The sequence below is a fragment of the Xenopus tropicalis genome, chromosome 8, assembly GCF_000004195.4.
Source record: "Xenopus tropicalis strain Nigerian chromosome 8, UCB_Xtro_10.0, whole genome shotgun sequence".
NCBI lineage: Eukaryota > Metazoa > Chordata > Amphibia > Anura > Pipidae > Xenopus > Xenopus tropicalis.
Window position 1 is genome coordinate 108888416 of NC_030684.2, and position 26356 is coordinate 108914771.

Below are 26356 nucleotides of genomic sequence, written 5' to 3' on the forward strand. Positions count from 1 at the left end.
ATAAAACCATGCTGGCACAAACTAATAGTATTGTGAACTGCAATGTATTCATCTATCCTATCCCTTATTACCCCTTCCAGAAGCTTTCCTACTACTGATGTCAGACTAACAGGCCTATAGTTTTCAGGCTGAGAACGAGATCCCTTTTTAAATAATGGCACCACATTAGCAATCCGCCAGTCTCTCGGCACCATGCCAAACCTCAACGAATCCTGAAAAATTAAGTGAAGAGGCTTGGCAATCACAGCGCTCAGCTCATTTAATACCCTGGGATGAATCCCATCCGGTCCTGGACCTTTGTTTACCTTTACATGTTCAAGTCTCTTTTGAATTTCCTCCTGAGTGACCCACGCGTCAGTAGCTAAATTACTAGCACTGGGTATATTAAAAGGGAAGCCTTCATTATCTGGCTCCTCAGATGTATAGACAGATGAAAAATAAGAGTTCAAAATTTCTGCTTTTTCCCTGTTCTCATCAACCAACGTACCCCCCCCCCGTGATAATAAAGTTCCCACCCCTTCTTGCTTCATTTTTTTACTATTCACATAATTAAAAAATAATTTTGGATTCTTTTTACTCCTTTTCATGAATGGCATCAATTCACATCTGTGACAACAACTGTGTCAATTTTTGTACACCCATGGGGCAAGGGTTAACATGATTGAAAAATAATTATTGTAAAACACTGAGGGACAGGTTTTATTTTTCTATATAAATAAAAGATAATAATAACTTCATCACTGCCTTGGCTGTAGGAAAGCAACTACTACTATAGATACTTTGAATGTATTTCTTTTGGCACCCACAGTCCATTCATCATAAACACAGTGTATTGTTTTAGGCAGTCTTAAGTTCCAAAACTCCCAAATAAATTTCAGTTCATTTTCAGTACTCATAGTTTTAAAATGGTATCTGTGTTTTGGGGGTCATTAATATCAGCAATCCAAAGGTTCACTATGCGGCTTTATCTTTATTGTACTTTATTGTACATTTTGTATCTTTCTATAGAGTCTTTACCCTATTATTTTATTCTATCCAGTGGCTGGTTATCAGGGTAACGGTAAACGGTCAACTAGATAGAAAGTTCCAAACTGGAAAGCTAGAAAACGAAATACTCCCACAACAGAAAGGGGGATATGGGCATTCTAAAACCATAAATGTCACCAAAAAATAAGTTTAAAATAAAAAACTTTATTTGAACATCTTTACCGCCTTACACATTTTGTGCTCTATGAGCACTTAATCATAGGCTAGAGTTCTGCACAAAACCAATTTTTGGGTCCCGGATCCTACCTGGACCTGCAACCTGCATTTATACTTGCTTTGATCCGCTACATGACCTGCATTTGCCCTATCCGCAACCGATCCATGACCTGCTGACCACCATTAAGCTGGAAGGGGTAAAGGGAATAAAATATAGATAATAGCACTCTCTGAGGCTCTGATTAACCATGAACCTATGATTAACTGTTTACAGAGCACAAAATATATAGGCAGTGAAGATGTTGTTCAAATAAAGTTTTTTCATTTATTTTTTGGTGACCTTGGTGTTTTTAGAGTGCCCAACTGCCCTTTTTTTGTGGTTCGAGTATACAGTTTTTCCGTGCACCTTTTCGACTATAATACTGTGGTTTACATTTCAATATATTTTTTCTTTGTAGCTAAAAAACCAAACTCACAAAAAAAATGTAAAAAATGAAGACCGATAACAAATAGTCTATTATCTAAGTTAATTTTAAGGTAAACGAACACTTTAACTGAAACAAAGAAAACAAAACCACAAACCTTTTAAATAGATATGTTTTAAAATTGCGTTATTTTATGAAGGAAAATAGCACAGCCCATTAAGGGCCTCTGTGAAACATTTAATGCAGTGATGAACAAAAGCAGTCGTTATGTGATGACAGTATCCCTTTATGGTAAATGAGTTCCAAATCATGCAAACATGACACAAAATCAAATGTAGGATATAGACTTGAGTAGTATATTGCGGTCATCTGCAACAAAGGGACCAAGGATTTATCTTAGAATACTTGAAAGTCCTGAATGTCATGTAGTAAGACAGTGGGAAAAGCAAATAATAAGCTATGTAGGAAAAAGTGTTATGAATAGACCACAGGTTATAGTATATTGACGGTTTACCACTAGTGTGCTAGCATTCTCCTCAAGTGCAGCGTTCATTTATGGGCTCCTTACAGGGGCTTGATTAGAAATGAATGCAACCTACAGAAACATCTTTTAAAAAACCCCGACCTTTTAGAGGATGACTTGTTATAGACATATTGACACTTTATTTTACAGATCAGTTTGGGCTCCATTGGGTCATCTATCTCCAGAGCCCCAATAACCCTACCCCCTTCAAGTGGTTGTGGGTATGCTTCTTCTGTTACAGCTTTTGTCTATTACCTACAAAAGGAAATAAAGTAGAACTGTTGGAGAAAGCCATCTACAATTGTGCACAATCTAAATAAACATCATAATGTCTTAATTGCCTTGTATATTGCAGTTTCTGGTGATTATAGTGACAGGTTAAGGATAGGTGTATGAATTCTACAGAAGCAGAACAGGATAATTACCTTGCTTTCTGTTATCTTGAACCACCACACACACAGCCTTTTCTAAATAACAAACTTTAGGGCACCTAGTGTTCAACAGATTTTTTGCCTATACCTCTGAAAAGTGTATGCCATTGCATCCTATGGCCTCTATTGACTTGAAAAGGAATTTCCTTAAATGAGAAGGAAAGTCATTTAGGCATGTTACTGCCAATAGATTTGCCATATTAGTGCCACCTAGAATACTATATTCAGCAGAAAGCTTTACTATACCCGAGTAGAGTACTTATTAGTATTTTTCAAATTTTTTGAACTGTGCGTTATTTCCACAATATTTTCGTTAATTTCCCAACTTTTTCATGCTTTGCCTCAATTTCCGCAACAAAATCGACTACAAACATTTCGGAATTCATTCAAGCTTTAGTATCGGGACTTTCTTTTGGCCAGGTTGGAGCTGTAGAGTGCCATTGAGTCCTATGGAAGGCTTCCAAAATCATGCATTGAAATTTCAAAGGCAGAAAGGTTTTGCACCGTTTACGATTGTTCGGATACGAAAATGTTGTTACTTTCGGATCACAACCACAATATTTTTGCACAACCACAATGCGAATTTTCGCGCAATTTACCCACATCCAGAATTATCGTGGTTGCTCCGAATTTTTTCCAATCCGAAAATCATACTTTGATCAATCTGCCCATAGAGTGGGTTATATATTTCTATTAGGCTTGAAGGACTTTTGTTAAAATGGAATACAAGATATTGGCAAATACATTCTCTGTTTAATCAGCTTTCACTGGTTTGCAACTGAAACAACTATGATGGAGCATGAATGGATTTGTAATCCATCAGTTGGAATCTTTAGCTTATTGCCTGTTGTTGTCCATTTACTTTGGAGCAGCCATGGCAGATTTGCTAGAAAAGCTGAAAAAACCTTAACAGAAAATCCTTTTTGTGTCTGCAGTGATGCTAAAATCATTAGGAAATGACCTCGTCTTTTTGTCTGCAAATAACTGTCCAAACGGCATTTTAGAGCCAGAACAAACTACCACAACCTTTAGTAATGGGTTAAATACACAACTGACTCTCATTAAAAAACATTGGTTGCACTTCGAATTGATTTCTAAAAATGTTTTATGCTACTATCATTGAAGAAGGTAAAGAACTTCAGTCTTCTGACTGTATTTTTATGAATTCTTTGTTGAAATAATATTATAGAATCTATTGTCCACTTAGGGGCTGATTTACTAACCCACGAATCCGACCCGAATTGGAAAAGTTCCGACTTGAAAACGAACATTTTGCGACTTTTTCGTATGTTTTGCGATTTTTTCGGATTCTGTACGAATTTTTCGTTACCAATACGATTTTTGCGTAAAAATGCGAGTTTTTCGTATCCATTACGAAAGTTGCGTAAAAAGTTGCGCATTTTGCGTAGCGTTAAAACTTACGCGAAAAGTTGCGCATTTTTCGCGTAAGTTTTAACGCTACGCAAAATGCGCAACTTTTTACGCAACTTTCGTAAAGGATAGGAAAACTCGCGTTTTTACGCAAAAATCGTATTGGATCCGAAAAATTCGTAAAGAATCCGAAAAAATCGCAAAACATACGAAAAAATCGCAAAGTACCGATCATTACGAAAAAAACGCAATCGGACTCCATTCGACCCGTTCGTGGGTAAGTAAATCAGCCCCTTAGTCTATTACTTTGGGGCCTCTTCACCTAGAGAATATCCATAAAAGAAATATATGCACTTTCTGATATTTCTGTGTAACATGTATACACCCTCCTGAAGCAGGTACGGCTAATGCCGCATGAAAGTGTATGGCGCATATTTTTGGCAAGCCGAAAATCGTTTGCCAAGAATGTGCCATACGCTTGGGTGCAGGCACATGTAGCCGATATCTGCATAAAAACGCTAAAAAATGCGAAGTCTCAGCTCCATGTGCCTGCACCCGAGCGTATTCAATTAATTCGAGTGCAGACACAGTTAGGGGGAGTTTTAAGCGTATGGCGCATATTCTCTGAAAACGGTTTTCGGCTTGCAAAAAATATGCACCACACGCTTTGTTTGGCATTAGCCTAAGAGGACAACTGTCATGATTCAGCTGAATACATCTACTGCTGTTGGCAGAGAATATGTGTGTGAGCTTCTTATCATAAAAATAAAAAAACTTTCTAAATATAAGCAATTAAATATTTTGTACTGTTTATTCTCTTCGCTCTCTCTCTCTCTTTTGGAATTCATTCTCTCTTCATGTAGGAGTCAAAATAAGATTTTGATAGTTAGGTTTAATACATATTTTGGTGGACAAAGGAAAACAATGAAGTATTATACCCCGGGGTCCCCAAATTTTTTGACATGTAAACCACATTGAAATGTAAAAAGTGTTTGGGGGGCAACACAAGCATGAAAAAAGTTCTCTGTGGATGGATTGGGGCGATGATTGGCTATATGGTAGCCCCTATGTTGACTGGCAGCCTAGAGGATGTTCTGCTTGGCAGTACACCTCTTTCTGTGCAACCAAAACTTGCTTCCAAGCCAAGAATTTAAAAATAAGCACCTGCTTTGAGGCCACTGGGAGCAACATCCAAGGGGTTGGTGAGCAACATGTGCTGGCAAGCAACTGGTTGCGGATCACTGTATTAAACCTGTCAATCAAGATCTGACTTTTGCATGAAGAAAGAGATTGCTGTGGGTAGGAAAGTAAAAATTAGATTGATTATTTCAGAAGCTACAGAATTTTTATATAATTTTTATATTTAAAAAAGTTTCTTATTTCCTTGTTTGCGATAGTTCCCCTTTAATAGATTTTTTTTATTATTTGAAATCTTTCAACCAATTTTCTTTGTGCTATTATACAGCTTGATAGGGTTTGAAAACAGTGAACAAACATTACCTCAATATTGGTTTTATATTTATAGGTATCTGCATATTTCTGTAAATATAGCCCCTTGTAAGAGGCACTGCAGTTATTAGAGTGGGGGTCCCCAACCTTTTTTTTTTTCCTCATGAGCCACATTTCAATATAAAAACCTTTGGGAAGCAACATGAGCATGCACACATTTTCCAGGGTGCCAAATATGGGTTGTGATTGGCTATTGGAAGCCCCTGGCAGCCTACAGGAGGCTTTGTTTGACAGCACGCATAGGGGTTTTTTTGCAACTAAAGCTTGCCTTTAAGCCAGGAATTCAAATAGAAGCACCTGCTTTGAGGCCAGTGGACCAACATTAAAATATTCTCATGAACCACTGGTTGGGGATCTCTGTATTAGAGGAATGAAGGCTGTTTTGGTTACCATAACTTGCACTGAAATATACTATTGTTTTGCGCCTTATACCCTGACCGGCACCCCCAGATTTACACACTAATTTTTTCAGGAGCCAGTTAAACCGCCTATATGTTTTTGTAGCAAGAGAGAAAATTTACAAAACAATAGAAACATGGGAACTGAACCTAGGTCCAATGGGAGTTATCTGTGCAAGACTAAATTAGATTGTCTTTTTTTAGTACCTGTGTTCTTGTAGACCAGCTATATAATGATAGGCTGCAAAATGGCCTGTTATCATGATTAGAATTTTGATCAGATATTCCTTTGGTTCTCAGCTGCAGGACACACTGATGAGCAGAGAAAAAGAGCTGGAGACGCTAAGGCTAGATACGGAGATACGGGAACAGGCAGCCCAGGCCATGATTGCTGAGAAGACTGCAGGTAATGCACCACCCTTACGTAGGTAGCCCATGTGTTTGCTAGAATGACGTGGCTCACTTAATAAAAGCTGTATTTACTCAGGGAGGGGAATGACTTATTTTTCTGGACTTTTTGTTGGCGGTTTGGAGCTGCTTGTGTGACTTTGCATTTCAGATCCTGGTACCGGTATTAGCAAGGACTCTACCTGCATTCAAACTGATTTGGGCATTAAACGGTTTGTTAGCACCATGTCAATCCAATCACAAAGAGTGTGTTTGTTTAGTTGGAAAGGTCTTGAACAAACAGAGAGGGAGAGAGGAGGAGGGGGGTGCAGAGGAGGCATAACAAGCCAAGAATCTGTTCTCCACTTTAAATGCTTTTCTCATCATCCCTGGCTGCCTTCAAGCAAAACTGTTGTCCTGATCCATTAAAGGGATATGAAGCCTAATAGAGGTTACTCAAATATTTTACTATAAGATAATATGTATATATAATATTACTTTCAGAGCTGGTAACCTGACTTCACTTCAGAATTGAGTACTGCCTGCAAAGTGTTTTCATTTTCTCTTTATGTCTATGTGGGATTCCTTTGGGTACTCCTTTTTCATCCCACACTCTAAAAACATACAGGCGGTTAATTAACTCCTGATTAAATTGAACTTATGGTGTGCTCTGGTAACATTGCTATATAAATATAACAATAATGATAACAAATGGGCAACTCCTTTGTTTGTAAACAGACTTTTTTTCAAACATTCTGCTCTTACCTTAGCTAGATAGCTAGAAATATTATGTAGTTTTCTATAAAAGAGATGTGACCCTCCCAGACTTATTCATGGCCCCAAGCATGCTCTAGATCTCTATACCATCATCATAATTGGTAAACATATTAAATGGTGGATATTTTGCCCATACCACGGAAAGTCTTGGACAACATTGTCCTATAACAACTAAACAATTTCCTTGATAAATCAGTGTTATCAAAACTGAGACTGAATGTTCCATTACTTGCAATGTAGAGGGCCAGCAGCTTGAAAGTCACCCCTGGTTTGGTCAATAAATTACAGACATTTACATTTTTATTCTGTTGGAAGTTTTACACAGTTGTTCTATTTCAAAAACTTGGTGCTTACTTGTAAGTCCAGGTGAAGTGCCACACTGCATAAGTCCTGTTGTGCCAGTCAATCTGTTATACTAATTTAAAAACTCCCCAGGCTTTAACCCTTTATAATGGACCCCACTGGGAAACAAGGCAAGTTAAATGAAAAAGGTTGCTACTCCTGTATAAGCTAAAGAGCTGAAGTTCTCAGCATTATGTTATACAAAGTAGTACTTTGCAATAAATGTTCAGTCATTCAGATCAATTGTTAATTTTTTCCATTTGTCTCTACTGAAGGGGAACTCAACTCTAGTAAGTGTAAGGCCTCTGCATAAACCCCTGTCCCCAGCCAGATGACCCATGACCAGAAAAATCAGAACTATGCAGCAGGGTTGGACAATATTTTGCTAGACTGCTTCCTGTCCCTAGATTTTTGGTACCGATTGCCTATGGGCCATGGCACATGAGGAGACTTATCATGATAAATCTATGTATGTTTCCCACCGGCAGTTTCCATTACCACTCATGGGAAAGCTTTTCAGGGAGTTAAGTTGCCTGCCATAGTGCAGATTATTGTGGTTGACTAATCTCCCCATGTGCCATCACCCTATCAGAAGCATGCACGATGGAGGCCAGGAACAATTTTGTGCTCCTGTTTGGCCACGGATGGTGAATGCTAACCTCACTATGCATTTCTGCTTTTTCAAGTTAGGTACAGTGGAGTAGGTCAGTTTAGTGGAGTCTGTTTTGTTTGGTTGTGGAAGGGTGACTTGTGCAAAGACTAAATGCTTTCAAGATGGGGTTAGTTCTCTAAGGCCAAACAGTTTAGATTTTATATTGTAGTTCATCCTTTGCAAGTAAGCTGCATATAAGTTAACATTTGTCAAATAACCTTTTCAGTAGCTTTGAGCTGTTCATGAGCTAGAAACTGAAATATATGATAAAGACAAGTAAAACCATAGGGATCAAAGGTGACTCAGGGAATCCATAAAACAAAGGAAAGGTACAGCAGAGTAATAGAAGCAAAAGAGCAGATTGATGAATGACATCTTGTAGATTTCCCGTTGGCCATCTGTGCAGTAATAAGGTAATGTGCCTAATTTCCAGCACTATTATAACTGATAATACTTTAATACAATGATTCTCATATTGAATTCTGTTATCTCTACAACACATGTGAAGTGAGCCCCTGCTTTGGGAGAGGCTGCATCTGTTTCTACATAGCCCAGATAAACTTTGTCCTATAGGGTAAATGTTGCTAATAAACCCTATGATAATACTGTGACTGGGGAGCCGCTTACATTATACCATGTATACAAATAAAATACACTGGGTTTTTTTGATAGGCAAGTACAGATAAGTACATTATGTAAGGCAGTATTTACCTATTGAAAAAAATGCTCTGTGTAGTTTTCTAATAAATTTTATTCTGTTACTCTTGCATTAAATGGTACATTATTTACATTAGCATATAATGTCCCAACCCAAATTTGTATCCCGCTTTGTATGACACAATATTGCATAAAACAATGTTTCTTAAGGCTAATGTTCCACGGGGAGATTTAGTCGCTGCGATATTTAAAAAGTGCGTCATATTCCCCACCCACAGTTACATTCAGTGCCATGGGGAAATCGCAGTGACTTCACGCTCAGTGGTCTTTACCTTCAGAGATTCCAGTAGTTTTAAATGACAATGCTTTCTTTGTAAAAATCAACCGAAAAAGGGTCTCATAGCAATTCGGAGCAATAAGCAATTTAAAGTAGTATCGTCATTTTAGGTACTGGCGATTTATAGTCTTCTAGTCTTGCACTGCCCCCACCATTTGTGCTCTTATTAAATATTAATGACCATGGCATATTATGTAAACCTTAGTGACCCTTTGGAACATACACCAAACACCCTCTGTATTTCTCATTCCATCACTATCCTTTTCTGCACCTTCAGTGGCCCTACTGTATGTGCACAGCTACTTCAATACCTTGTTGAACTGTGGTTTTCCCCAGAGCCCCCAAAGTCCTTTACACAGCCCTCCACAAGTGATTACCGATAGAAATGTGGTGGCTTGGGCTGATACAGAAGCCAAAAACATACTGTGAAACATTTCAAGCCTTATTCATTATTGAGCTTTACATTTTTGTAATTTTAGAATAGCCAGTCAGTGGTCCATATGAAAAGATGTGATCTTTATTAAGTAGAAGAACAAGCGCTGCCAGTAAAGGAACCTTCTTCTAAGAATCCTATATATTCTCTGTCTAAAAATAAAATTTCAGCATCTGCCTTTGCACATCACACAATACAGCATTGTTGGTGTTAGCTAGCTAGTTCATCCAAGAGAGTTACACAACTCATTGCTAACACCTTGCAACATATAAACCTTATGTACCTAATACTTTTTCTTTTCTAAGTTTGTTGTTCTTGCAAAGCTTGTGTTATTGTTATTCACTGTACAACACCTTGTGCTAATGTTGCAGCTATTCTGCAGGAAAGCGACAGTCACTTTTGTTTTGAAATTAGTCTATGAGGCTGCCAGTTTCCTGGTTCTTGAGAATATAATCATGGTATTTGCCAGGATCCCAACTTTCACTGCAAAGAACAGACACATAATTGATCAGAGGTAGTTTTTATGTAATAAATGTCGGATTTTAGATGGCAACTAGTTTCTTTGCGTTAAATAAATATATTAAGGTGTACTATATTGTGTGCACAGAGCACACATTTTATATTCAAATGAACACATTTTAGAACAAATCTTCTTTCTACTTAAAGATATTCAGTGCAGAGGATTTGCTCAGATTTGGTTACTCCTCTGTTCAATATTATTTTATTCCTGCATGCCTTATAAAAGGTGTGTCAAATGGGCTTTGGTACTGTTTGCGGACCTCTCTCCTACTTTGCATCTCCTTACCATTTTCATGATGTATGTATGTGTATTGTTATTTATAAATCACTACTAGGATATGCAGCACTGTGCGCACAGGGAGGACATACATTTATTTGCATTCTATTATTTATATAATACCGACACATTTGCTCAACGATTTAAACGGATTATACGTCATTCACATCAATCCCTGCCCCAGTGGATCTTGCAGCCTGAGGTCCCTGCCACATTCAAACACAGTAGGACCTATTTTATCAGGGTCCAATTAAAGGAGAAGGAAAGTCTCAGTCACTGCAGTGTGCCCAGTGATTGTAATCACTTACCTGGCCGGTGCTCCTGTTAGCAGAAAACTGCACCGGCCTGGGGTTCATGCAACCAAGCAATACTCTTCTGTATTCTGTAGTTAATCTTTAGTATGATGCAGACTGTGTTTTTGTACACCATCCTGAACCAACAATATTGGGTGGATTCCCATTATGGTCAATAGCAGATAGAACAGCTGAGTTTTTTTTTTTGGGGGGGGGGGGGGGGTTCTGGACTTCTGGAGAAAATGGCACTTTTGACAGGACACTAAAAGGTGGATAACATAGGAAATTAAAGTGCCCTAAAACCATTTACATACAATTTTTACTTTTACAATTTTTTAAAAACTATGACATTTTTATGCCTATAAGATTTTTCTGCCAAAGAAGAACTAAAGCTTAAATAAAGACGTAGGCTAGAAATGTTGTAAATTATGTTTTGTGCTTCTGTACCAGCCCAAGGCAACCCCAGCCCTTTAGCAATGAAGATCTGTGCCCCCAAAGATGCCCCGGTAGCTCCCCATCTTCTTTTCTGTTGATTCACTGCACATGCTCTGTGTCACTGCACATGCTCTGTGCTTCTGTCACTTACTGAGTTTAGGGACCCGCTCACAATATACTGTAATATATAGGATATAAATGTCACATTGAAAGGCTGATTAGTAATTAACAGAGCATGGTAGCTCTGAAACCAGTGCAGTTAGCATCTGACTTTATTCAGCAGCCCATTAGGATCAGCTTATATGGCAGACAAACATTTTCTTTGCTTGATAATTTCTGACAACCCCTAAGCTTAGCTTCTCAACAGAGTCCACTGAGCATGTGAGTATTGTAGACATTTCTAACAGAAGTGTCCAGTGTGGTCAACCCCTGTGACAACTGTAAAGGACTGTATTTTACTACCATAGAGATGTTGAACATTTAGGCTGGTTTAATAAGTTTATTATATGAAAAATATGGCATGTCTAGCCATATTCATTTTTAGGGTTTAGTTCTCCTTTAAAGATTTGGATGATGAACATGTATGTATGCTTCACTGTTGCCTCAGCTCCAACTACACAGTGGTTGGCACAGGATATGGTGCTTAAAGGGTTACACACGATAAATGTAAACAAGGCACCTGGGCCAGATGGAATACACCCTCGGGTACTGAGAGAGCTAGGGGCAGAATTACAGTGGCCCTTGTTTCTGATATTCTCAGACTCGCTTTCATCAGGTATGGTACCTAGGGATTGGAAGAAGGCGAATGTCATTCCCATATTTAAAAAGGGAGTAAGATCTCAGCCTGGCAATTATAGGCCTGTAAGTTTGACATCCGTGGTGGGCAAGTTATTTGAAGGCTTGTTAAGGGATCACATTCAAAATTATGTACTGGAGAACTCCATTATGAGCAGTAATCAGCATGGCTTTATGAAGGACAGGTCATGTCAGACCAATTTAATTGCTTTTTATGATGAGGTAAGTAAGAAGCTGGACAGTAGGGATGCAGTAGATATAATCTATTTGGATTTTGCCAAAGCATTTGATACCGTTCCCCACAAACGACTGCTTTCTAAGCTAAGGTCTATTGGTCTTAGTGAAGTCGTTTGCACATGGATAGAAAACTGGCTACAGGATCGGGTACAGAGGGTGGTTGTTAATGGTACATTCTCTACTTGGAGTAAGGTTCTCAGTGGGGTCCCTCAGGGTTCTGTACTGGGTCCACTTTTGTTTAATTTGTTCATAAATGACTTAGGGGAGATGTATCAGTGTTTGCAGATGACACAAAACTCTGCAGACCAGTCAATTCTATCCAGGATGTGACATCCCTGCAGCAGGATCTTGACCAACTGGCAATCTGGGCAGCTAAGTGGCAGATGAGATTTAATGTGGATAAATGTAAGGTCATGCATCTGGGATGTAAAAATATGCAAGCCTACCCTTAATGGGACTGCACTAGGCAAATCCATAATGGAGAAGGACCTTGGAGTCCTTGTAGATAATAAACTTGGCTGTAGCAAGCAATGCCAGGCAGCAGCTGCAAGGGCAAACAAGGTTTTGAGCTATATTAAAAGGGGTATAGATTCACGGGAGGAGGGGGTTATTCTTCCCCTTTACAGAGCACTGGTAAGGCCCCATCTAGAATATGCTGTTCAGTTTTGGTGCTCAAACGGGACATTATTGAGTTAGAGAGGGTCCAGAGAAGGGCAACTAAGCTGGTAAAGGGTATGGAAAGTCTCCGTTATGAAGAAAGACTGGCCAAGTTGGGTCTGTTTACACTGGAGAAGAGGCGCTTAAGAGGTGAAATGATAACTATGTATAAATATATAAGGGGATCATATAATAACCTTTCTAATGTTTTATTTACCAGTAGGTCCTTCCAATGGACACGAGGGCACCCACTCCGTTTAGAAGAAGGGAGGTTCCATTTAAATATTCGGAAAGGATTTTTTACTGTGAGAGCTGTGAAGTTGTGTAATTCCCTCCCCGAATCAGTCGTGCTGGCTGATACATTATATAGCTTTAAGAAGGGGCTGGATGGATTCTTAGCAAGTGAGGGAATACAGGGTTATGGGAGATAGCTCTTAGTACAAGTTGATCCAGGGACTGGTCCGATTGCCATCTTGGAGTCTGGAAGGAATTTTTTCCCCTCTGCGGCAAATTAGAGAGGCTTCAGATGGGGTTTTTTTGCCTTCCTCTGGATCAACTAGTAGTTAGGCAGGTTATATATAGGCATTATGGTTGAACTTGATGGACGTATGTCTTTTTTCAACCCAACTTACTATGTTACTATGTGTGGGATGGCTTTGTTTTGAGAAAATATTACAGGTGTGGGACCAGTTATTATTTGGATCTAGATACCCTAAGGGGCATATTTACTGTCATGACTTTATCGTATTTTGCGCAACTTTTTCGTTGCCATCGCGATTTTTTCGTATTGAGCGGAAAAAACAATCTGATTTTTTTGCGACGGCGATGAGAAAATCGCGGAAAATATACGATAAAGTCGTAACGGCGCCGAAAAAGTCACAAAAATACCGATCGTTACGAAAAAAACGCGTTCGGACGCTTTCGGCCCGTTAGTGGATGCGGTCCCCGATCCGACTGGATTTTCTAACCTGCCCGATCGAGATCTGGCCAATTTCAGGCCAGATATCGGTCGGCCAGGCCGCTCTGTTCTGCCCATACACGGGGCGCTTAGCTGCCGAATCGGTCCAAGGGGCCGATATCGGCAGCTATAGTCGGCCCGTGTATGGGGACCTTTCGTTGGGAATCACGTACAATGCACTTGTTATTACAGAAAAAAAGGAAATCACTTTTAAAATGTAAATTATTTAACTTCAGCAGAGTCTATGGGAGATGGCCTTCCCATAATTTGAAGGTTCCTGGATAACCCATACCAGTAAAGCGAAATCCTTCTTAATCACAAGGTATTCACATAGCACTGTATTAAAATCTATAATGAAAGCTTTGAACCCTTTTGTGAGTGAAGCGGTTTAATTTATTATGGTTTGGTTTATTAGCACAGATACAGACTTACAATTCAGAACAGTTAATCAAAACTTGCAGACAACCCTAGTCCTCATCTCTCAAGATATTGGAAAAAGGGGTACTGGAGAGCAACCAAATGGAAGAGCCAATGTGGTTAGCGCGGGGAAGACTAAAAGGAGCCAAAAAGTCCTTCAATATGCAATACATACATTTTAATGTATTTAATGCAAAGTGGGGAACTATTAGCCTCTTTTAGACCTTCTTTCCCTAACCTTCTTGGCAGTGTTGTTTGGACCATACCAAAACCTGCATGACATGGGAGTCTGGCCATTTTGGGCCAGAACATTACTCTTTTAGTGGGTCATGGGCAGGCCAAATTCTGTCCACAGTTCTACCCTGCCCACGACATCAGTGCAATCCATATCCTCCTCCTCCTCCTTCCATCTGCTCATTGATATACTCATGCCTTCCCACACCCAGAGTTATTTTCTATCCAGAGTTATAATCATCAACATTTGTGTTCAGTGGAACATTTCAGTTTTTTTAAAAAAAGAAGCCCCACTTTGCCTCCATTATATTAGTCCTAAAATAACTTCCTTATTTCTTTTTATTGGTAGCATTTACTTTGTTCATATTATAAAAATCAGGCTGCTAATTTAGTGTATTTGTCAAAAATAAATAAATGCAAGGTCATTGGTTTCATTTGTTCAAGAATTCCTAGATATTTCATAAGCTTGTTTAAAGATGGAAGTATCCAAATATGTTGGTAAACATCCCCTCTACATCAGCATTGGGAGGGTTCCCAAACCAGCTTACACAGAGGGTGATAATATTTGTGCATGTAATATGAATGCTCTGAACCTTCACTGAGCAAATATTGGAATAAATAGCTAAGCAATGAAAAGCAAAGAAATCCCAGTTAAAGTTGTTGTATGTGCTTAGTTTTACTAGCTTGATTATGTTTGGTTGCATGTTTTTGTGTGCACTTACTGGCTTGAGCCCTTGATCATATGGTAGTAACGTAATAGTAGTAGTGAAGTGGAAGTTCAGCCTGACAAGACTTGTATTTATATTAGCAGTGATTGAAAGACCAAAATAAAAAGCAGTTGGTCAGTTTAGACTGAGATATCTTCTATTTTTCCATAGTCGTGTCCAAGGTAATACCCATAAGCTGCTGTTGATCTTTAATCCTTGCTGAACATTCTGCATTGACAGAAATGCCTATTGTTTATTAGTTGGCTGCCTAACTGCTCAGTAGACGGTATGCAGTAGGCTAAGCAGTTCCAACACCATTGGTGTAAGGGACTGGTAAGCTGGGGTGGTAAAGTGTTAATATTTATTTACTCTTTTTTATTTTAAAGTTTCCATCACTGTTACTCCGTTATCCTAAAAACCTGATTTGGGTAACTAAAAAAAAGGGGGGGGTTGACGTTTCTTCCCATGTACCCCAAAACCAACATTTTTTTCTAGCTTTCTGGCTCATTGAAATGTCACTTTGTAAAGCAGTATTTAATTTTGAGTAAATATATCCTACGTATAATGCAAAATGTAAATAGTGGCACAAGCAGACACCATCAGGTAAATCAATGTATTTATAATCTTTTGCAGCTGTCTTAATGTCTTATTTATATAATTTTCCTTTCCTTTAGCACCTGTATCACACAATATCTTACAGAGATTGTTCATCATTCACATCTCTCGTTTTTTACTTCTGCAGTTCTGGTAGAAGAGGTGTACCGGGCACAGCGTGAGAGAGATGAGGCGCTAATGGCTCGACTCCGATTGGCCAATGAGGAACGGGATGAAGCTCTGCTACGAGTTCAGAATTTTCAATTGTACCTCAAAGAGTGAGATTTCTTCCCTTTAAAAGATTCTGTATACATTTCTTTAAAAGTGTCCCTTCTAAAGTTTTATATTGGTTCTACTTGAGTCTACTTGAGGACTTGAGTCCTTCGTGGGTCCAGACAGGTAGACACTTGAACAACCCAGACCAGATGACCCTGGCCCCGCTACCCACCTGCAGTGGGTTTAATAACCATCTGACCTGGAACCCACAAAAAACTCACTGTGGACCAGAAGTAACACAGTGGATCAACCAGCAGAAGAGAGAAAAAAATTGCTTGATCATCGAGGGTGGAAGGTGAGGCTAAGAGCCACATTTTTTCCAGCTACCAAGGTAGGGTACCTGCGAATTGCCCATCTGGTTAGTGAATTGGGGACTTCCTACCCAAAACCTTCATGAGTATTCCACAGGTACCCGACTCGCTGCAGGTCTCCACTCTGGGCAAAATGTTGCTATATTAGACTACATAATATTTAAGGCTTCACCAAGTTTGATGAAATCTTATTAAGTATCTGGTAAGAACAATGACTTGTAAAATACAACCAAATCAAATTAAAGGATTGCTTTGTGAGACAGGTACCTAGTAATATTTTTATTTCACTCACATTAGACAATGGATGTATGTTATTACCTCAACTAAGAGAAACACCAAAATAACTGATAAATGTATAAACTCCACATCACTTGTAGATATAAGTGGTTTGGGAATCTATTAAGTATTCCTTTGTCATTGCCTGCAGTATACAGGCCTCTGGCTTATCCAGACCTGCATTTTCATACTAATTGCCTTCATACCAATTGCCACTACTGTCTGTTAGACCTGAGTGCATAGTACTGATCCATTATTATACACTAGTGAAATCACAAAAGAATGGTCTGTAGGTGCCCTTAGTTCAACAGTTGGGTGGGCATAATTTTGGTATACTAAACTCCTAAATGTGGGCATAATAAATAAAATTGCTAACCTATCATAAGTATCAAACACACATTTATTAGTATAAAATAATGCATTATTGGAGTTAAGTGAAAATTGGCATACAGTTAATTAAAAAAAAAAAATTAAACCACATGGATTCTTTGCCTGGACCAGTTTTATCTGACAACCTTATGATGTTGTATAAAAATTAGTGATGAGTGACATTTTATGCCAAGTTTTGCTGTAAAAAAATGTCCATAGACTCCAATGGCTGCAAAAAAGAAGTTAAGTGGTATCCACAAAGAAATGCCAATTGACTTCAAAGCATTTTTGCTGTTTTGCAAAGTTTTTGGTGAAACAGGACAGATTTGCACATCACTAATCAGAATGTGAGAGAAAGACCATGAACCTCTATTTACATTTTCTAATTACAGGTTTATGCACCCAAACAGGAGCTTTCTGTTTAATTTATATTGCCACCATAGCTCCCTGACTTTCCTTATTCTGCCTCTTTATTAATGTGCCAACTTTTGTTTTAGAAACTTTCACATTACCTGCCTGTCTATTAAAATTGCATCGTACATTGCTTTCTCTTAATAGAATTATTAATTTTCACCTCTATTTGTGGTGCCACATTTTTAGACGCTGCAGCCCTCTAAGTGCAAACTTTGGATTTCCACTTGGTTAATGAATAGCCCTTACTGGCTCAACCTCACAAAGGTAAAAAGATAAAGGAGAGGTAGTGTGTTACTAAACCCTAAAGGTGAGGTTGTCATGTTGGCAAAATAGCTTATTTTATTTTTAAACTGCTGTCTCCCATCTAATCATATCAGGGTTAATGGAAAAACAACAAGTCGTAGAAAGCTAGCTACTCCCAATAAAAGAATATTGTAAAATATTTATCCTGGGGTTTTAATTTTAGCAGTAAAAGATGAGGCAGCAGGAACCCTAATTAAAAAGAATTGATCAATAAAAACATGTGAATCGCCTGATTTATGCTGTCATTTCAGCACATATGAAGAACTGATCCCTGTAGCTGTATATTGCGGCAAACATTAATAAGTTAACAGGCTGCAGCCGAGGAGAGATGAGCTCGGCTTTATTGAAAGATACAGCAGAACAGCTGGCTCCGTAATGCTGTAGGAGTGCAGGGCGTCCCCTGAAGACACTCAGAGGGAAATTACTTCAGCTCCCAAAGATTTGGAAAGAGAATTCATTTTGCTTCTGAATGAAGAAGCACTTAGCACTCCACTAGTGATTTATCCACTCCCTTAACTCGCTCGCTCACTTTCTCTCACTACTTTCCTTCCTAGGCTGGAAGATCTAAACCCTGAAGAAACCGACATGGTAAGCTTCCTTCCAAGGAAACATTTCCTCAATGGCTTTTTTAAAAAACTATTTTATTACATTTTTCATTATACGGGCATGGCTTGCACTTCCTGAGCAATGTATCAGATTGTACAAAATAAAGAGCACATCCCTATTAAACACATTTGTCCTTTATTTAAAAAGATTTATTTGAAATAATTGCTTTTAGACTGCAAAACCTTGTGAGCAGGATCATCCTGTTTTATCCTTGTTTTTCATGTGATACTCACCCCTCTTTGTTGTATTATTATTGCAAAGTGGCACTATATACAGAAAATGAAGTCTGATAGCTTTCCAAAATAGTTGCATTGTGTTATTATAAGGTGGGGTTAAAGAGAAAAAAGTTCATGTATAAGGGGTAGGGCCAAATCATTCCTCTCTCTTCCCTCTTGACTGGAGTCTGGAAGCAGTGAGCTGCTGTAAAAGCAGTGTGCTATTTTGGGTACTAGAAGATATATGTTAAAAAGTGGTCGTTAAAACTTTTTAATCATAGCGCAATTTTAATTGGTTATAGCCTGTGTTAAAAACAGGGATGCATATTGGACAGCAAAGCACACAAAGAACACCATTCATTTCAGTGGCCAGATACTTCACTAGTGTCTGTTCCAACAGAAGGATTTCGGTTCTGTTTTCATACATTAACATTTTAAAGCTGCTTTGAGGGGTTTTCTCTGCCTTGCTAAGTGTTCTTAGTCACTTGTCCAGTCCTGCTCATGTTACAAAATCTTGCAGTGAAGATCTTGAACCACTGTGGGGCTAATGTGGTCAGCAGCTTATTAGCACGCGTATGAGGCCCACTGACCTGCATGCCCAGCCAATATCTGGCAGGTTTGAAAAACCCATCAGTAGAGGACCACTTTGGTGTGTTGATGCAGTCCTCATCCAACAGGGCTTCTTAGGCCCTCTGTACTATCCAATCATTGGCCCAGGCTCGACTTGGCCCAGTGCTTTGGTGCCCAAATTGGGCCAATATCCCCTCATTTGGAGGATCTTATTTTGTGCATCCACCTTAAGTCTGACTGCCCTTTCCTGTTCAGCCACAACATATATATATATATAAATTTTTATTTTTTTTTTTATGCATTTTAAATGTATCTTCCACATAATATACTTTAGAGTGTTTTATAAATTGTACACACACATATGTACTGTTAATACCAGTTGCTCTGGTCCACGGGTGCTACATTAAAAAATGTAGCACTATTTCTAAATATGCATATCGTTTATTTCCTGTCTACCTTCCATTTGATTTCCCTGAAATAGACATTGTGAGGATAGCTTATTGTGGGCACCTTTACTCATGCACACACAAATATACACAATTGAGTTCTTTCTGCCATAGAAATTGCCTAATCTGCCCACTAGATGGCAATGTTGTTCTGAAGTCTATGGAGAATGATTCAGTTGAGACAAGCAATGAGGCAGCACACACTTTTTTAAATATATATTTAGATACTTAGATTAATATTTTGTCTTAAATTATAGCTTGATTATTCTAAGTACTATAAATGATTTAAATGTAAGTTAATTAGGTTTTTTCCAAAAGCTTTTCTGCAGGTTATCCCACGTCCAGTCACTCAATTTCATTTTGTATGGCCTACAGACACTGCAGCAGCTATTGGCCCAGTTGGGAGAAGCAGAAGGGGGTGCTGCCATTCAGGAAAATGGAGCACTAATATTAGAGCGGATTCGACAAAGTCAAGAGAGAAGAGAACATATCACAGCTGAAGAAATGGGAGCCGTCATCCAGGAAAGGGATGCTGCTCGTGCTAAGGTGAGGAACCAGACATAAATATATGGGGGAGTTATATCCACAAGTGCAGTCACCATGTTTTTTTCCCCTGAATTCTAATGCCATTGTAGTTGAACAAAGGTGGTGCTCTTAAGGCAATTGTGTGTGCTGCTTACTTTTACGTGATTGCTGATAATTAATACATCTTAATACACTTCTTTTTGGTGTATTTGTTTTTTTTTTTTTGTTTTTTTTTCAAAGTATGATAAATAGGCCCCTACATACACTAAAGGTTAGGCCAAACCCCACTGAGAAAGCATATATGCCCTGATGGGCAGTTAGCATGGTGGAAATAAAGCCAACTTTCTGACCATAGCACTGCACATATTGACTTGTGTAGACAGCCATACAGTCAATTGTCTTTTTGGGTACATGAGCAATTTTTCATTTCATGGTAGTAGGGAGGCTTTATAGCATGCAAACATGCTGAGAATTTAATCAAGCAGTTAGGCACATGAGGGAGAGAGGGAAGATTCAACAGGCTGTTCCTCAGTCCTACTGGATTATGGTCAGTCCAAACTAAACTTTTATTTGGAAATGCCCCACGTTTAGGGTTGCCATCTGACTGGTAAAAATGATGCTTGATGCCAATGTTATTAATAGCGAAAAAAGGCAAAAATATAAGAAGGCTGGTATTTTTATCCAAAAAAGGTGGCAACCCTAACCCACATTCAACTTACTTTCCTAAAGATCCACATGTTTGGGTTCTCAGCCCAAATGAATGGGAAAGGTCAGCCTGTGTATGGGCACCTGTAAACTGTGTATGAACAAGCTAGGAACACAATAGGGGTAGGTAATAAAAGGCATTAAATTTGCCAAGGAGCAGTAACTCATAGCAACCAATCAGCAGGTAGAATTTACTAGTCAGCTGTTTAAAGGCAAACACCTTATTGGTTGTTATGGGTTATTGTTACTGGGTAACTTAATGCCTTTTATTACATATGGGGGTATGTATTTATTTCAGGGGTAGATTAATGAAAGATTGAAAGGGGAATGCAGAAAGATTTCTGGCAGTTCACTGTTTTTAGGTTTTATCCAAATAATTTTTTTTAAAGAACTGAGCATTTATTAAATCTGAAAGGTGTCGGATTGAATGTTTTTGACTTCTTTGAGAATGTTCACTTCCTATGATGTAGGCAGCAGTGCTAAACATTGATATCCATTCAATTCATTTATCACTGGTGCAATATGAATGATTTAAACATTTATTTTCCAGCAGGGACAGGAAATTGTAAAATAGCAAATGACTGGTAATGTGTTGCTGAGAGGTAACTATCTTCACTGTCTGGTAAAATTACAATTTGCTAATCTGCTAAATTGCCCCAGTGTATTAATTTCTGTTTATTTTGTAATTCCTGGTTTTGTTAAAGTTTGTTTTTCATGACACATTTTTATATTAGGCCCCAAACTATAAAAGTCATTTGTAAATCCATAGGTAAATAAGAGGTTAAAAGAATGTCTTTTGGGCCAGTCTCCCAAAATATCTCGTATTCCTGTGCTGTTGAATGCGCTGGGGCTCACAGTGCCTCGTTGCTTTCTCAGGCTGCAGATGCTTTTGCAGGTACAAAGCAACCTTAGAATTTGTAGTCAAAGGTTGCCAGCTAGCAGCTAACTGATTTCCCTTCCTAACGCAGTATAAACATTCACTTGTCTTCCTGTAAACCCTGCCAAATTCCATAATTCCAGTAGCAAAGCAGCTTAAATAAGGTAGAATGTCGTCAAAAAGAGGCAGAATTACCGAGCTGGTCTGTAGCAAGTCGTAAAAAGCCCACTTTTGCGTAGCAGACTAACAGGAGAAATATATTTTTTTCCCCTTACATAAGATGTAACTGACTTCTCAAAATAAGCACTTTATTCTGATTGTGGAAATGTCAATTGGTGAGTGCATAATAATGATGCGTAGTATATGTATGGTATTTACGGTAAAAATACAGATGTGGGTATCACTCTGAAAGAAAGTGAGAGTTAGCAGTTGTGGGTCTTTGTAAGAACTGTGATATGCCCACCCCTTTTGGCGTGTTTTCGTCCAGCGTCATCCCACACCTGCAGTAATGGGTATCCACCCAGTAGCTCATAAAATATACTGAGTGTGTTTTTAATATAACTTAATCAAATCATTCTATTATACCAGCTGTTACACATATGCTTTTGTTCTCTATATATATGCTATATACAGTATATACTATATAGTGTGTATGTATATATATATATATATATACAAGCTATCTAATCTATACACACCGCACACTCACTCTAGAGTGCTTTTTGTACAATAAAGAGCTTTTTCAGGCTGAAAATGGTTTCTAGCATACACAGTGGCACCTGTAGCTTCAGGCATTATGGCCTTGTCTTAAAAAGCACACTAACATATGCCGGCAAATGCCTTTAACTACAGTGGCTTGCAAAAGTATTCGGCCCCCTTGAACTTTTCCACATTTTGTCACATTACAGCCACAAACATGAATCAATTTTATTGGAATTCCACGTGAAAGACCAATACAAAGTGGTGTACACGTGAGAAGTGGAACGAAAATCATACATGATTCCAAACATTTTTTACAAATAAATAACTGCAAAGTGGGGTGTGCGTAATTATTCAGCCCCCTTTGGTCTGAGTGCAGTCAGTTGCCCATAGACCATTGCCTGATGAGTGCTAATGACTAAATAGAGTGCACCTGTGTGTAATCTAATGTCGGTACAAATACAGCTGCTCTGTGACAGCCTCAGAGGTTGTCTAAGAGAATATTGGGAGCAACAACACCATGAAGTCCAAAGAACACACCAGACAGGTCAGGGATAAAGTTATTGAGAAATTTAAAGCAGGCTTTGGCTACAAAAAGATTTCCAAAGCCTTGAACATCCCACGGAGCACTGTTCAAGCGATCATTCAGAAATGGAAGGAGTATGGCACAACTGTAAACCTACCAAGACAAGGCCATCCACCTAAACTCACAGGCCGAACAAGGAAAGCGCTGATCAGAAATGCAGCCAAGAGGCCCATGGTGACTCTGGACGAGCTGCAGAGATCTACAGCTCAGGTGGGGGAATCTGTCCATAGGACAACTATTAGTCGTGCACTGCACAAAGTTGGCCTTTATAAGAAGTCCCGTTTGCAGTTTGCCACAAGCCATGTGGGGGACACAGCAAACATGTGGAAGAAGGTGCTCTGGTCAGATGAGACCAAAATGGAACTTTTTGGCCAAAATGCAAAACGCTATGTGTGGCGGAAAACTAACACTGCACATCACTCTGAACACACCATCCCCACTGTCAAATATGGTGGTGGCAGCATCATGCTCTGGGGGTGCTTCTCTTCAGCAGGGACAGGGAAGCTGGTCAGAGTTGATGGGAAGATGGATGGAGCCAAATACAGGGCAATCTTGGAAGAAAACCTCTTGGAGTCTGCAAAAGACTTGAGACTGGGGCGGAGGTTCACCTTCCAGCAGGACAACGACCCTAAACATAAAGCCAGGGCAACAATGGAATGGTTTAAAACAAAACATATCCATGTGTAAGAATGGCCCAGTCAAAGTCCAGATCTAAATCCAATCGAGAATCTGTGGCAAGATCTGAAAACTGCTGTTCACAAACGCTGTCCATCTAATCTGACTGAGCTGGAGTTGTTTTGCAAAAAAGAATGGGCAAGGATTTCAGTCTGTAGATGTGCAAAGCTGGTAGAGACATACCCTAAAAGACTGGCAGCTGTAATTGTAGCAAAAGGTGGTTCTACAAAGTATTGACTCAGGGGGCTGAATAATTACGCACACCCCACTTTGCAGTTATTTATTTGTAAAAAATGTTTGGAATCATGTATGATTTTCGTTCCACTTCTCACGTGTACAACACTTTGTATTGGTCTTTCACGTGGAATTCCAATAAAATTGATTCATGTTTGTGGCTGTAATGTGACAAAATGTGGAAAAGTTCAAGGGGGCCGAATACTTTTGCAAGCCACTGTAATTTATTGCAGAAAGATGTGGCACAAACTTTCGGGGAACAACCCCTTCCTCAGGTGCCATTGGATTTCAATGCCATTGAATGGATGTCATCTAATGGTTTACATTACATAAACCAATAGTAGTACATTAGCTATTAAAAGAGTAAAAGTATTTAGCTTTATGGCTATATGGCGCCTCTGGAGTCTAGTAGTTGTATTGTAAAAGTTAATAGGATAAGACAGCATGTGGATATTATCAGAATGTCTAAGGTGGCCACAAACGGGCTATTAAAAGCTGCCAGCTTGGTCATTCTTAACTGAGTCGGCAGCTTACTGCTTACTTATGAGTCAGAGATGTTTGAGGACCGCATTGGCATAGTGATGCAGCCTCCTCCTGATGGTCAGCATTGGTAGGCATTATGATCTGGTCTTTGGCCCAAGCACTAAATGATCAGATGAACCTGATATCGCCAAGCTCCAGGTGGGCATATCAGAGAAAGATATGGCTGTTTGGTGATCTTGCCAAACAAGCAGATCCTTAAGTATATGTCAAGTTTTACTTGTGACTGCAGTTGGCAGTAGATTAAGTTGACCTATATACTTTGCTCATGTATCGTACTTTCTAAAGGTCCTCATACACGGGCCAATTCTAGCTGCCCATATTGGTCCTTTAGACCGATTGGGCAGCTAATCGGTCCGTGTATGGGCACTACCAATGGGCCGGCCCGACCAATATCTGCCCTGAAATTGGCCAGATGTCAATCAGGCAGGTTAAAAAATCTAGTCGGATTAAGTTGAACTCTATACTTTGCTCATGTACCGTACTTTCTTAAGGTCCCCATACACGGGCTGATTCTAGCTGCCGATATCTGTCCCTTAGACCGATTCGGCAGCTAATCGGTCTGTGTATGGGCACTACCGATGGGCCTGCCCGATATTGGCCAGATATCGATCAGGCAGGTTAAAAAATCTAGTCGGATCGGGGACCATCTTTGCCTATACCCATCGTTAGAATTTGGGCCCCAGGCCCAAACGTTAGAATTAGCCTGGATTCTCCCGATATCGGCCACCCGTAGGTGGGGGATATCGGGAAAAGATCCGCTCGCTTGGGGACATCGCCAAGCTAACAGATCTGAAGGTGTATGGGCACCTTAAGTGTTTGTTGAATAGTTATCCGATGTGTGTAGGAGAAGCGCACAGCTCACTACAAATTCCATCAACCACTTATTGCATTGGAGTTAGTGGAATTCTAAGAATTTTAGTTTTGCAGCATCTAGAGGGGCAAATGTTCCCACTAAGGCTGTAAAGATAAAGTTACTGACTTTCCCAATTCCTGATGATAATTTTTCCTATTATTGGGCCCTAAAATCTTTTATTGTTTCGGTTGGAAAATGTTGTTTTGACACATTGTTTCCTTTAAGAACTGAACTACTGTACAATCATTTTCTAACAATTCAACTTGTAGAAGTGCTAATAACTACTTATCCCTGTTTATTAAGGCTTGTTGCTGGTAGTGATAAACTGGAAGTGCTCAGCCGAGATCTGTCATAGCCAAAGACTATACAAATATGCAAACTAAACCATGTCAGTGTATCAACAAATACAGAGGTATAAACTCAAATATTTGATGCTCCTTCTGAGCACATATTTTCAGACGAATAAAAAAACAAATTACTACAGGACGGATAAATATTGACACTCGTCCTTAGAAAGGGAAAGAAAAAGCTCAATCCAGGTCTCCTTCTGCCAAAGTGTGTGTGTATATTTGTAATCACTGCTGTGATATAACGGGATTCTGAGAAGATCATGCGTAAGGGCAGGTCTTGGCAAACTGGCTGAAGGATTTCCACTTCAGAGTGCAATTATGCATTCATTTCCTGCATCGCTCTTGAGGGGGTACAGATTTCCTAGCAGGGGTTAGTTTGCACCAAAAGAAATTGTATAATGCCTTTCTTCTGCATTTGGTTCCCAAGACTTTCCCATTTTATTTAATTGGACTGTTTCTTATGCTGGAACCACTGCAGTTAATTTTCAAAGGGAAAGTTCTTTCTGTTTATCCTTGGCAAAGTTTAAGAACTTTGATATTGCAGAATTCTAAAATTGAATTCTAGGCTCGCTGAATCTGCAGCCATTGGCAGACGCATATAGTTAAATATAGTTACGTGGTTTAATTTCAGTTGAAAAAATGCAATAATCCATAAAGTCCAAGATTTAAAAATTTTACAGATTATGAGGCAGACCATTAAATAAACCTAAAATGGAGAAATACACTGCCTGTAATAAGTCCCATTTTTTGCTCATCAGTTTCCACAGTTCCTCAGTCTGGATCTTCAACTTGCAGAAATAGCACAGACAAGCACCCAGGGCTAGGGGGATAACAACAATGAAAAAAACCAATCTTGTGCAATAATGTTAATTATTTGCCGATAAAACCTGTTGTAAAACAACTATTTCTTGATGTGCTACAAACACACATGTAACAGTTCCTGTGCCTATTTTTA

The 26356-nt window shown here is 39.1% G+C and overlaps 1 protein-coding gene across 3 annotated transcripts in view; it reads left to right on the plus strand.

The window, feature by feature from the left end:
- The window catches only part of mipol1 (mirror-image polydactyly 1), a 176432-nt gene that overhangs the window by 44532 nt on the left and 105544 nt on the right, over positions 1-26356 (plus strand). For all 3 annotated transcript variants that reach the window (XM_031890866.1, XM_031890865.1, XM_002935336.5), the window contains 4 exons: positions 6161-6266; positions 15717-15846; positions 18072-18105; positions 19730-19900. In XM_031890866.1, coding sequence (XP_031746726.1) covers positions 6161-6266; positions 15717-15846; positions 18072-18105; positions 19730-19900 — 441 coding nt within the window. The remainder of the gene's footprint in view (positions 1-6160; positions 6267-15716; positions 15847-18071; positions 18106-19729; positions 19901-26356) is intronic.